Source organism: Chaetodon trifascialis, chromosome 2 (assembly GCF_039877785.1).
Source record: "Chaetodon trifascialis isolate fChaTrf1 chromosome 2, fChaTrf1.hap1, whole genome shotgun sequence".
Lineage (NCBI taxonomy): Eukaryota > Metazoa > Chordata > Actinopteri > Chaetodontiformes > Chaetodontidae > Chaetodon > Chaetodon trifascialis.
This window is the reverse complement of record NC_092057.1, coordinates 31377152-31391906: the sequence shown is the minus strand read 5'-3', so window position 1 is coordinate 31391906 and position 14755 is coordinate 31377152. Positions and strand designations below refer to the sequence as shown.

General features: G+C 40.1%; 2 protein-coding genes across 4 annotated transcripts in view; both read left to right on the top strand.

Moving 5' to 3' along the window:
* The window catches only part of LOC139347667 (glutamate receptor 2-like), a 236651-nt gene extending 229514 nt beyond the window's left edge, over positions 1-7137 (top strand). For all 3 annotated transcript variants that reach the window (XM_070987431.1, XM_070987415.1, XM_070987407.1), the window contains one exon: positions 4137-7137. In XM_070987431.1, coding sequence (XP_070843532.1) covers positions 4137-4271 — 135 coding nt within the window. In that variant the 3' untranslated portion in view covers positions 4272-7137. The remainder of the gene's footprint in view (positions 1-4136) is intronic.
* A 6460-nt stretch (positions 7138-13597) lies between these two features.
* On the top strand, positions 13598-14479 carry LOC139338197 (uncharacterized). The gene has a single exon (XM_070973183.1). It carries the CDS (start codon positions 13598-13600, stop codon positions 14477-14479), a length of 882 nt encoding a protein of 293 aa, XP_070829284.1.
* Positions 14480-14755: the final 276 nt, after the last annotated feature.

Here is a 14755-nt window from a genome sequence, read left to right as displayed (position 1 = left end):
TCAGCAAACAGAAGCTACACAATTACACAAACAATGAATTAATAAAAACAATTACAAGAATTATAAAAAACATCAGACAATAAGGATTTCAACTAATAAATAATTAACAATTATAAGAAAGAATATCTCCATAGTCAAGGACAGACATGTGTTACATTTGGCAGAAGACAGACATCCTTTAATTCTATACGAGCCTAGTTTGAGTTTCTCTTTTGAGACAAATTATGACTATGAACCTTGAAAGATAGTCTGCTGTCAAACCAAATTCTGAAGTATTGACTGACATACAGAATGAATAAGTGATGTGAAAATATACTGTAAATTACTGTAAATTCTTACTATTATTATTTTTGGTCCTGCCTTAATCATATGGTCACCAGCCAACTATTTTCAAGACCCCATTGTTCTTTGAAATACCTGCTTTCATTTGAAATTATTTCTTTTTTAAATGGTTGAGCACAACTTAAGAAAATAGACCCATCATTTAAAGCAGCAACAAATAAGGTTTTTCCATTCAGGAAAACATTGTGTGGAACACTGACACCAAATGAGTTAAATGACATACAGTCTAGTCCTCGTGTTTTCCTTTCCTCATTGAAAGATAAAGTTGTGATAGCCTTTCCTTGTTGAATGGCAAAATGTGATGCCTAGTTTTGGTTTGCCTGAGCTTCAAGCTGTTTTGTTTCCAGTTCATTAATTGTGTTATTACATGTGCTAATCAGTGTTATCATTTTTATAAACTGTTCTGAAATGAAATGTGTTAACAACAACAAATGAGAATGATACACCATACTTTTGAATGTATGATTTAGTAGGTGGAATCTATTTACTTATTAAAATCATCACAATAATTAGACAAGCATTGCCACTGAAGTTGGCTGGCATTGCTGAGTGGCATGATGTGAATGCAGCAGTTGTTTTTGATAAACAATAGTAATGTGGAGACAACAATTGAGTCAACATTCTAAATACAAGAAATTTGGTCAAGACTGTATGTGGCTGTGATTCTCCTTTCCTTTGTTCACTCATTGCCCATTACCCCATTACACCTCCTCTACCCCTGCTTTCAAACTTTGCCTGACCTCTCCTTTTTACCACTCTTCTTACCATGCTCTGTCCTCCTCTCCTTCCTTCTTCCCACTGTCAAATACCCTCTTCTTCTTGTCTTCCCACCTACCACCACATTTCAGTTTTTACTTTGTTCTTTCTCTGATTCTCAGTGATTTCCCTGTTTCTCCCACTCCTTTCTTACTTTCTAGCCAATCATCCTCTTTAATGGACTGATTCATTGGTCACTCACTCCCATCTCTCAGCTGTTCATTAGGCAGCCCCATGATTTCATTATTGAAGATGGGATGGTTTGGACTGATATAGACAAACATAAGCATAATACCACTGTGTTACAGAGGTAAACATCACTGTTCAGTGAGGGATATCACACCCCTGTATGGCCTGATTGAAGGCACCTCTATTCAAGCCTAAAAAGTGGATGACCTTTGGTGACATGTGAGACCAAATCTTCATACTCATACCTGACCCTACAGAGTTAAATAGCTAAAGCTAGCTGGTAATTCATATAGAATTTCCTTAGCTAAGACAGGACCTGGCTCAGAATCATCTTAAATGTTCCACAGCTGCATTTTTGAGGGAAAAAAAAAAAAAAAAAGGAAAAACTGAGGTCACATGGCATTACCTCTTCCTCTTGAAGCCACAACAAGCAATTTCAAGGCTGGTTATGCAGGGCAAAAGGGACAGAGGAGGCAGCAGGATGACCTCAGTGATTTATTGATGATATGACTTACAGGCAAGTACAGGCTGACAGACAGGCAGACCAGTAGGTAGGCAAGTAAGTATACAGGTAGGCAGGCAGGCAGGCAGACAGACAGGTAGGTCTGGGTAACAGAAAGTTGAACACAAAAGTACAAACTATAAACAAGTTAGTTTCAAATGATTTTAATGTTAAATGTCAAATGTACCTACCTTAAGTACTTATGGTTACTGTATCTCTGCAGTGTGCAGTGGCTTTTAAGGTCTTCTTTTGCATCTGAGGAGCAGCAGAGATTGGATACCTTGGGAGCTGTGCATGTGGGATACACCTACATAGATGGCATCCACGTGTACATTCATGTGACTAGTTTTTCCCAAATGGTTTGGTTCTGTTTGCTTTTAGATGAAACAGTTACATGTTTCTACTTTGTCCACAATGTACTTGTGTTGGAGATTTTCCTCCAGATCAGAAGCTGCCCTGTGGGGCTAGTATATACAGTATGTCCCATATTGCGTGATGTAATGACTGAATCAGTTGAGTAACACAAGGGGACTACAACTTGCATCATGCATCATGCATCATGCAACCCTGTGTTGTAGAATGACTATAATGACAACTATGATTTCTGCTTCCTAAAGGAGAGGAATGGGGCACACCCGCATAATGCCACCAGGGCTTGGCAAAGAGTGGTTATCTAACTGAAAAATTAAATGTGCATCAGTCACCTTAGCAATATACTCTTCACAAGGAGATAATCCAAACCAAATTCCATGATGTTACGTTCACTTTGTCAATCGTTTGATTTGCTTCAAATGTTTCTCACACCATACTGCATACAAACATAACCCAATACACTGCTTTTTCACACATTTTCCATTTATTTGCTAAAAAAAAAAAGGGCTATGGTGTGTCTTGCTGCATCCGAAGGTTTCAGTAAATGTTCTCAATTTTAAAATAATTAATGTACATTTCTGTTGTACATTTCTGTCCCTATTCTCTCGTTCCTTCTGCTTTTCTTTCTGTGTGTGTGTGTGTGTGTGTGTGTGTGTGTGTGTGTGTGTGTGTGTGTGTGTTTAAAATGGAATGCTGTACTTTAATTTTATATTGCAACTATATTAACTATATATATTGAGCTAATGTAACTTTTCTGGGAAAACAATTTAGAAATTTGTGAATGTTCATGGACAAAATAGCCAGGCAGGAATGTTTTCTTTGTTTAGATATTTTATTAAATTGAAGCAAAAACTCTTTAAAAAAAACAACATTTCTATTAAGCAATCCTACTCTTAACATTTCACCAATAGGCAACAGAACTACAGAAAATAATTTCTTGATGAATTTTCACCACACTGTCTGTCCTTATGCACACTCAATTACAATTACAATTAGTCATTTGGCAGATGCTTCTATCCAAAGCAACGTAGATATGAATTGACACACCAGTGGTGCAACATTGGGGGCAGTTTTGGGGATCAGTATCTTGCCTAAGGATACTTTGGCATGTGGACTGCCAAGGCCAGGGATTGAATCACTGACCTCCTGATCGGTGGACAACCACTCTACCTCCTGAGCCACGGCCACCCACAGCCAACACTCTCACTTGTTTTTGATTGCCTATTTCTTAGAAATCTTTTTTCTTCATCTATCATTCTTTCTCTTTCTCTCTTTTTAGCTTCTTTCTTCATCAATTAAATGACATTTAAATGTCTGTGTCATTGAATTATTTTCAGTACCTGGTTCCAGTAATACATGCGTTGACCCATGCAAATAGACCACAGGTTGATCCACATCACTCTCAGTTTACACGGTATAACTGTCCTAGCAAAGGGTCTCAGTGTAAAAATACACATAAATTATTATTATTATTATTATTATTATTATTATTATTATTTTATATTATTATTCATTTTGTTTGTGTGTGAAAGAATGTGTTTCACACACAACTATGAAACTTGAATACCGTATGTGTCTGATTTTATTGACTGAAAGTCCAAGAATATGGAAGAAAACATACTCGCTGAAACCTGATGACACCACACATGATGTAAGTCTGAACCACATAAGTCATAACAGACATGATGTTGAGAGGGATATAAATAGCATGTGTGCAAGTACAGAGTTGGAGTCAGGACATGGTTAACCTAGCTTAGCATAAAGACTGGAAGCAGGGAGAATAATAAAATTGTAACACCTGTAAAGTTCACCAATTTACATGTTGTTGCTAATTTGCTCAATCTTCACAGAAACAGAAATGTGGTTTTACATGTAGGGGTTACAAGTTACAGACTTGAACTATCACAACAGCTGACCGCAGTGACTGTTTACAGCTATGTCATCTGTTTGGTTAACATATTTTTTTCTTGTACAGATGAAATTCACAGATGCAATGCGCTCCAAAGCTCGTCTGTCCATCACAGGATCAACCAGTGAGAATGGTCGTGTCCCGGTGGCTTACCTCCGTCCAGGATTGCCCATGAGCCTCAGCATGACTGATCTTTCCTGACCTCACCTGAGCCAGTGCCTTAAAGCCAGTGGATACACATCCTCCCTTCCCCTCTGAAAGCGAATGGAAATGCTTGTCATCTCCTTCTGTGATCAATTAATCCACACCATGGGTCATCTTTCCAGAATTTTCAGTCTGGAGTTTGGCTAGTCATATCTCCGAGAACTCCTGATCTCACTCTTTAACATCTAGCCTAGAAATATTGGACAGATGTTGTCCTCTTACCACTTGGCTGTCAGGCTTCAGCAAAGACCTGCCCACCTACAAAGTGAATCCCTTGACCATTAGCGATAAAAATGACTGGTCATTTGCAAAATCATGAAAAGCAATCAAGCACAGTGGACAGTTTTCTAAACAAACACACACACATTGTTTCATAGATTTTTGCCTTGGGGCTCATCTTCTACAGAAAAAAGAACACTTGTGATGCTGACCTAATGCAATAACAACATTAATCAGGGATGTGATCAGGAATTGTGAGCATAAAAGCAGAATCTTAGTTGAAATGAGTGAGAGTGCTACGAACATAAACAGACGTTTGGAAAAATCACATCTGTGAATTCATAAAATAATAGAAATTTTGTGATAGCGGATAATGATAATGATGTTATTATTCCTAATTGTTTTCCTTATTTCTGCCTGAAAATCCCTAATTAGTAGAGACTTTTACCAGACCCAAGAGATGCATGCACTGACACACACACACACACACACACACACACACACACACACACACACACACACACACACACACACAGATATACATATATAAAAACACTTATATAACAAACTTACACAAAACCACTGATATGTGAACACATACACTATACACAGGGATGGGCCAAAACAAACAAAAATGCATGTTGGTACAAAATAATCACACTGTGTATTTGAACACATCTTTGGCCAATATTTCTGACGCCTTCTGGTAGCATCAAAAAACAAATGGCTGGGTTGAAAGCAACATATTGACTCAGCCAATTGACAAATTGGCTGAAAACAGTTATCACAATAGTTTGAAAGATACTACAAAGATAAAAATCCTACATGTAGTGGCTTTCATGAAATGTACCACACCACCATAGATTGATCAAACAAATGACAAAAAACATCAAATGCACAAATATTCAGACAAAACACAGTATACTGCCTGATTTGATACATCAGCATTTGGATCTCGGGGGAACTACTGTGTTTCCAAGTTAAACAGTACCCTATTAATAAGTTCTGTGGTGTCTTAACTTAAATATCACTGTAAATGACTTTCTAATTGAGTTACTCTTGCTCTCATTGATGGCTATGAGGTTAAAGCTGGAGTGCAGGAAGTTTTAAATATATAATGAACTCTGTATATTGCAGTATACCGGATTTTTAAACGCGATGTCTGTGGTGCATTTTATGTTAACTAGCAGTGAGAGCGACACAGTAAAGAAATATGAAATGTTCTTCTAAGATCAGTTATTAAAATCACACCAAAGTTTTTGCCATGCTCACAGGGTTTTACCAACAAGCCTTGGGATCTACAAAAAGAATCTCTGTTTGCTCCTTATTTGGCTGTAAAAAGTTTTTTGCCATCCAATATTTGACAATGCATTGGACGAGGTTATTAACTTGTAACATTAACTTAATTTTAGTATATTCATCTGCTTTAAATTTTAATATAAATTTCAAAAAATTCAAAGTTGTCAATAGAAATGGAGAAAGACCATCCATTGTAAAGAAGAATTATATGGTCAGCAGCATCAAAGAATGCACTTAGGACAAGAAGCACCAGAATAGAAACGTTATGATTGTTGACAATTTTAAGATCCTTGACCAAGGAAGTTTCTGTAGTGTTGTACTGTGGTTACCTTTAACCAGACTGATAAACCGTTGTCCTCAAAAACAAGTGGATCAAGATTATGCTTTTTTGGCAATGTTGGAAAATTTATATTTAAAGTATGAAGCAAATTCATTACATTTCTCTGAGTAGAGCTCTGCAGGTATTGGCATAAGCAAGACTAACCAGTTCATCAATTCAGTTCACAGGAATAATTTGGGAAAAGTAATGCTGTTTATTTTTTTTAATTTAGTAAAGTAAGTTATATTTACTCATTAGGTACTTTGATATTATAATCAATCTACAAACTGGTTTTCATCACTCTTTCTCATTCCCCCAAGATGTTTAAAAAAAAGAAAGAAAAGAAAAGAAAAAAGACAGAAACTAATGTTGACCTTGTAAAGAGTCACTGTCAAAAATTATTGACCAAATTGTCACACAAAGAAGAAAAATTAAAATCAGACTGTGACCTGGTACACATGACAGTGTATCTGTCTGGACAAATTCAGTATCTTTTGACCAGTTTTAAACCAGGTACATGTTTGGTCACCACTGAAAAAAATACAAAAGCTGTCTAAAATCTGGGTTATATTAAAGTTCAATTCAATTCAATTCAATTCAATTCAATTCAATTCAATTCAATTCAATTCAATTCAATTCAATTCAATTTTATTTGTATAGCGCCAAATCACAACAGAAGTTGTCTCATGACACTTTCCATATAGAGCTGGTACAGACCAAGCTCTTTTATCTACAAAGAAACCAACAATTCCCCCATGAGCAAGCACTTGGCGACAGTGGCGAGGAAAAACTTCCTTTTAACAGGCAGAAACCTCGAGCAGAACCAGACTCTGGGTGGGCGGCCATCTGCCTCGACCGGTTGGGTGAGAGAGGAAGAGCAAGAGAGGGAGACAGACAGACAGACAGACAGACAGACAGACAGACAGACAGACAGACAGACAGACAGACAGACAGACAGACAGACAGAAATGCAGTCAGAGAGAGAGAGACAGAGACAGAGACAGAGACAGAGAGACAGAAAGAAAAGCAGTCAGAGAGAGAGAGAGAGAGAGAGAGAGAGACAGAGACAGAGAGACAGACATGCAGTCACAGTAACAGTGACAGTGGATGTAATAACAGCAGTAGCAGTTGCAGTGGATGTCAGGCAGGGCCAAGGCAGGAGACGCAGCTGCAATCCACAATCCAGATTCAGCCACTGTCCATGGGAACCTGCAAGACGACGAAGCACAGAGACTCCGGGGAAGGAGCTAAGTTAGTAACACGCTGTGGTAGGACATGAGAGCGTGCGGATGGAGAGGGACAGAAGGACAGAGGAGCTCGGTGTATCTTTGGATGTCCCCCGACAGTCTAATCCTACAGCAGCATAACTAGGGGCTGGTCCAGGACAAGCCTGAGCCAGCCCTAACTATAAGCTTTATCAAAAAAGCCCTTAGAAATAACTGGGTCAAGAGTGTGTGCCTGATTATGAGTAGGTCCAGCAGTATTCTATATGAACTCAAAGGTTGATAACCAGTAAACTGGTTAGCAAAACAATTGGTGGTGTTCTCAATATCAATAAATTACCAAAGACAAGGAGTCGCACTAAATAGTGATTTTAGATAAAAGCTCACTAAATTCAGACATAAAGCCTTTGCTAAGCCTGGAAGGGACTGTGAACAATACATTTATTGCGTATTCAAGGAACAGTAGCAGATTATATTAACAGCTTTCTTTGTGTGCTTTCATGCTTAATTTCCATCTCAGAAGCTGTGCATTGGTGCACCATTTTCCCTATTAACTAAATACAAGTACAGTATTGACTTGCACATAATAATAATAATAATAATAATAATAATAAAAATAATAATAATAATGTTATTATTCTTATTCTTCTTCCTATTATTATTATTATTATTATTATTATTAGTAGTAGTAGTAGTAGTAGTAGTAGTATCTTATTTTCAGACACCCCTGGGCTAGCCTTTAGTCAATATTTCTTCTTAGGCCTAATATTTTCAAATAACTAATTCACCTTTTGAGCTTGCTGTTTGGTTACCTTCCTATTAATGCTGAATGAGGTAACACAATGGTAATGGTCCAGCCGATGGTCCAGTGATGAAAGTACTGCAGTGTTTAGATATTTGCAGTATTATGAACTGGGTGTTGGTCTCGAAATTCCCTGAAAACACCAGTTGACATCTATTTTAAAATAGTCACAGGAAATGCAATATGCTGATATACATCATCAGATCAGTTTGAAATATTGCAGAGAATGAAGTAATGGATCAAAGAGGGAACAGCCACACTGGGCAGCTGTCCACAGATTCGTGCCATGTGAACATAAAGGGCCGAAGGCGCAGTGCAGGCGCAGCGCAAAGTCAGGTCGGCTTCGCCAATGGGGGTTAGGGGGCGCATCTACTCCCCATTCTCATCTCAGTCCCACCCAGCGGCGCAATTCGGAAAGAGGAAGGGGAGAAGGCGTGGAGTGGGTTTGACAAAGCCGAGTCAAATCTTCACCAATCACAACTCGAGGCGCATGGCAAGTTTTGAGGATGACTGAGCCCGCGCAGGAAAGTGTCCAACGGCCAAACTTCTCCCAGAAGGAGACTGATGTCACTCATGTCTAAATATGAGGTCCTTAGATGGTAAATCCTCAGCCTCCTCCTCATCCTCTTCCTTGTCATCCTCCAAGCAATGATGTACTCCATCTTTGTAGATAACGTTAAGCATTACAATGATAACATTTGTATTTGGAATGAAATGACATGGGTAATAGCGGACAACGATCATCACTTACGTTTTTTCCATGTGTCTGTCTCTCTCTGTCTCTTGAGTGCTCTGAGACAGATGCAGTATATATGCTCTGTAGGATGCCACAGCTGTTTCTGGTTGGCACAGCGACGTTAATTGATTCGCATCCCTGTTTCACCTGTGTACATTCAGTCAGGGTGAGTAACCATTATGCATGCCAAACGCGCTTGCGATGTGGTCAGATGAGATACTGATCAAAATATATAGATTTAGGTCTGACTGTATGTGCTGACTCAGATAGTTGTATTGAATCATGGCTGTTGCTAATTATTGATCGCAGTGAAATGCCAGACACTGTGGAAACCTGACTGTGAGGTATTGGTGACGTGAGCGCACGACTCCGCCGGTTTAAGAAGATCCACTTGCCTGGCGGTGCACCGCTGGCGCACAGAGTTGACCAGGTCTGGGGTGGCAAGCTTTCAGTGGACTTTTGCGCCGCTGGTGTGGACTGAAATGGAACGAAAATCCAAATCCGCTGGCTGTGGCGCAACGCCCATACTGGCGCACCTCTGTACGCCTTGGTTTACCAAAATACCAAGTGTGCCGTGCGCCTGACTGCGCTGCACAAAAATACCACTGCGCGGGGTGCGCAGCCTACGCCGGCGGCGGAATCTAAAATAGAGCCCAAAATCAGATCACAGTTACTCACAGAATGATCAAAAAGGCCTGACTTCTGCCCTCAGACTTCTGGGACCTGTGGTATTATACAATATTTGCTGTTATTACCATTAACTAACAGTGCTGCCAAATCAAACTGGACTGAAAACTATGAGATTTCCACTTTACATATACCTTCATATAAATTTGGTACTTCAAATGCATATGTGAAATACTGCCCATCCCTGTTATAGGAACACAGACACTCACACAGACACACATCCCTAATCAACACTACATCAGTACACACTGACATACATTATAACATGTAAAACACACTTCTACCCAAACATTTGCACGTGCACATTGTCACCTGAGTTCTGAAGTCATCTGGATGACATGCCAAACAGACTGAGAACCAGCTAGAGCTCTCTTTGCTCAGCTAATGGCAGCTGCTGATACTGAAACCTGAGCCAATAGGAGCTCTCACTGCTGTGAGGTTGACAAAAACTGTGAACAAAAACCTTCCTTTTAATAAATACACTGCACTGATGATTGCAACAAAGGATGAAGTCAAGGAGGACAAAGACAGGATGAAAAGAACTTTTGCATGTCGCTTTGAGGGTTTTCTTTTTTTTTTTTCAGATAAACTTGTCAGCCTGAAGCTTCGTGTCTGGCTGCATTTTAGTGATTAATAATCATAGTAATAAGAATAATATTAACAGTATTAATTGCCGTATTAATGTGGTTCTTGTTATGTATAGTGTATGCCTTTACGAAATTGAATCTGCTATTTTCTTTCACAAATAAGCTGTCATTTGTACTGCTAGTTAGGAGCTAGCTGCGTAGCTAAGAAGCTTCTCCCACAACATGATAAATATCGAACGCCAGGTAAAGTCAAGCAAAAAATTTCAAGGCACCTTCTTCTATTTCCTCTCATGGCCTTGCATCATTTTTGCAATGACCACATGTGATAATTATGATCATATTTTCATGGTGTTACAGTCAAGGAATGAGTTATCATGGAATGGTTCGAAACATGTTAACCACTGAGAGAAATGTGAAAATGATCACTCTTCACTTCTGACTTAACCTCTTAATTTTCTATTAAACTCATCAATTTTGATCAAAATCTTGTAAGTTTTTTTTTTCAATGAAGAAAAGTATTGGATAAATGGACACCCCCCAAAATCTACTGTGAAGTGTGGGCTATTTTTAGCACATGAACACATAGTATATTGACTGTTTCTCAGTGATCTGACAATTTTCAGTATGTATTAATGTTGTCTACCCTTAAAATGTTATTTTCAAAAAACAAAGACATTAAACAACACCTAGTCACAGACTGTCCTCAGATGACAAACGGCTGCAATTGTCATTTGTTCAAATGTCTAAAATTAATTTGGTTATGATTTCATCACAGTGACCCCCAGTGTTCATATGAATTATGAATTATGAGCTGGTTGTTATTATTGTGAGGGCTGGAACTTGGCTGTCACACTTTTATCATTGTTCTTTGTAATAATTATTTTTTTCCTCTGTTCATCTGAATGAAAACAACCAATCAGACAACATCTTTAAATACAGATGCTTTTGGTCCAGTGGTCAATCCAAAGTGTCAGTATTTGAAGACCTGGGAATGAGAATCAGCAACCAACTATCTTTAAAACCTTTTTTACAATGTAAGTCAATGGGAACAAATGACACATACAGACGTATACATACACACAGTATATATAATGCATACATTCTAACAACAATACAATTCGTGCATAATGTGCATATATAGTACATATGTGGTGGCACACAGTGAAACAGTAGCAACACTGTTAGAAGGTCCCGGGTTCGATTCCCACCTGGGGCACTGTGGGCGCAGAGGGCGTGTCCTCCACCATGCCTTCAGTGCCTGCTGTCCCTTATCTGTGTGGAGTTTGCATGTTCTCCCCGTGTTCACCTGGGGAATCTTCCATAAAAAACATGAATGAAGATCACCACCTGACCAATGGTGACGACAAAGAAAACTGGGTCACCGGGCGCCCGTCGGATGGCAGCCCACCGCTCCTGGTCTGCCGTGGAGGAAGGACTACCAGGATGGGTCAAAAGCGGTGGAAGAATTTCACCAATGCATGGCGTGTGTAGCCTGTTGTGACAAATAAAGGGGATTGTCCCTCTGATTTCTCTTGTCCCTCTGATATACATACATACAAGCAACATACAGAGCTACAAATTGCCTGCATGAGAATGGGTGAATGTGCCATGTGTTGTAAAGCTATAATGCTTAAAATAAAAGCACTATATAAATGCAGCCTGTTTACCATAACTGGGAACTCAAGATAAGGCTTGTTTTTCACTGCACTGTATGTTAACAGGGAATTCTGGATGAAGCTTTTTTTTTTTCTTTTTTTTCTTTTTTAAAAAAGCCCCACAGAGTAAGTTTATATGGACCTAGTTCATGGTGACAACATGCTTTTTCAAAAAGTGAATAAATAAATAAAAGCCCCCAGTGGTCATTGTATATTAGTGGTGGACCCAGTTTTCTCAAAGTAAAAGCCACAGACAGCAAACGTATCTAAACAGGGAAGTCAGGGTATGGCTGCTTTCAAAATAAAAGCCCCATAGAGTAACTGTAGTGTTACACTGTGTGGTAAGGTTTAGGACTCAAATATGGAGACTAGAGACGTAGGTAAATTACCAATAATAATTTATTTTCACAAACCAGGGAAACAAAAGGTGCACATATAAGGGGCTCTATTTTCAAAGTCAGGTCTGCCGCGCCGTGCAGACTTTGGTATTTTCGTGCAATGCGCCACCGGCGCATCTCCTTCCCCTTCTCATCTCAGTCCCACCCAGCGGCGCAATTCGGAAAGAGGGAGGGGAGAAGGCGTGGAGTGGGTTTGACACAGCCAAGTCAAATTCTCACCAAGCACAGCAGCTCGTCGCCTCACCTTTAAGATCGCCGCTGGCGAGTCGCATGGCAAGTTTCGAGGATGACTGAGACCGCACAGGAAAGTGTCCGACGCCGAAACTTCTCCCAGGAGGAGACTGACGTCACTCATGTCTCATGACATCCGTTTGTATTACTTTGCACACCCGTTTGTATATACTGTTTATTTTTTCTCAGTATATATATTTTGTTTTCAATTCAATATTCCTTTATTAGTCCCAAGAGGGGAAATTCCAATTTTATATTCTGTTCTATATTTTGTGGTATATTTTTAATTTTATTCTAATTCTATTCTTGTAAGGAGCACTGCAACAAAAACAATTTCAATTTCAACAATAAAAGGATTTCTGATTCAGATTCTGATTCTGATGTCTAAATATGAGGTCCTTAGATGGTAAATCCTCGGCCTCCTCCTCATCCTCCTCAAAGCAATGATGTACTGTAATCTTTGTAGATAACGTTAAGCATTACAATGATAACATTTGTATTTGGAATGAAATGACATGGGCAATAGCGGACAACGATCATCACTTACGGTTTTTCCATGTGTCTGTCTCTCTTTTTCTCGAGTGCTCTGAGATAGATGCAGTATATATGCTCTGTAGGATGCCACGGCTGTTTCTGGTTGGCACAGCGACGTTAATTGATTAGTTTGCATCCCAGTTTCACCTGTGTACATTTGGTCAGGGTGAGTGACCATTACGGGTGCCGAACGCACTTGCGATGTGGTCAGATGAGATACTGATCAAAATATAGGTCTGACTGTATGTGCTGACTCAGATAGTTGCATTGAATCGTGGCTGTTGCTAATTATTGATCGCAGTGTGCGTATGATGACTAATTAAAACCACGCTGCCGTCTTCTTGAAGGCATGATATATGGCGTCATCAACCACGTCAGGACGTGCTGAGGTAAGCGTATCCTCTCACTTCCTGTTTCTGGTTGCTGCCTTACGAGTAGTGTGCGTTTGTCGCTCTTGTTCCTCTGAGTGTAATTTGCTCTGTGTTTTGTTACAGCGGCCTTTTATCCGCACTCTAGAGTAACATTAGTTCTGCTCAAGCACCCATAAGTCTGTTTATTTAGCGACCGTCAATTTTATTTGTCTACGCGCTTGTCTGCTCTGCTAGCTATACCAACTTAGCCTAGCAGCTAGCGATGGCTTCTCTCTGTCCCTCTCCAGCTCTCTCCTGCTTGGTGTGTCACATGTTTAGCTACTCCTCTGCCTCCTTTAGTGATACTGGTACGTGTAATAAATGTAGTTTATTTGGTGAGTTGGAGGCGAGGCTTAGTGAATTGGAAGCTCGGCTTCGCACCATGGAAACAAAACCATTAGCTATAGTTAGCCAGGCCCCCGTAGTCGGTGCGGACCGACCAAGTGCAGCTCCGGCTAGCCGTCCCTCGACAGCTCCCGAGCAGCCGGGAAACCAGGGAGGCTGGGTGGCTATTCGAAGGAAGCATAGTCCCAAGCTGAAGCCCACGGGTCACTACCAACCGCTTCATGTTTCTAACAGGTTCTCCCCACTCGGCGACACACCCGCTGAGAAACCAACTCTGATTATTGGCAGCTCCATTTTGAGAAATGTGAAGTTAGCGACACCAGCGACCATAGTCAAATGCCTGCCGGGGGCCAGAGCGGGCGACGTCGAATCAAATTTGAAACTGCTGGCTAAGGATAAGCGTAAATACCGTAAGATTGTTATTCACGCCGGCTGTAATGACACCCGGTTATGCCAATCGGAGGTCACTAAAATTAATGTGGAATCGGTGTGTACATATGCTAAAACGATGTCGGACTCCGTAGTTTTCTCTGGACCCCTGCCAAATCTGACCAGTGATGATATGTTTAGCCGCATGTCATCGTTCAATCGCTGGCTGTCGAGGTGGTGTCCAGCAAATGGTGTGGGCTTCATTGACAATTGGCAGACTTTCTGGGGAAGACCTGGTCTGATTAGGAGAGACGGCATCCATCCCACTTTGGAGGGAGCAGCTCTCATCTCTAGAAATCTGACCGATTTTATTTATGAACCTAACCCCTGACAACTCAGAGTTGAGACCAGGAGGCAGAGCTGCAGTCCTACACGCTTCTCTGCGCTTCCATTAGAGCAGTTACCCACCCAACACTCCATAGAGACTGTGTCTGCCCCCCGACCACGTAAACTAAGTAAACCAAAAGTACAGAGAAGAGGAGTTAAACATAAGAATCTAATTAAAATTAGAACAACCTCTGCAATAGTACAACAAGATAGGAGAATTAAATGTGGACTCCTTAACATCAGATCTTTGTCCTCTAAAGCTGTTCTAGTAAATGAGTTA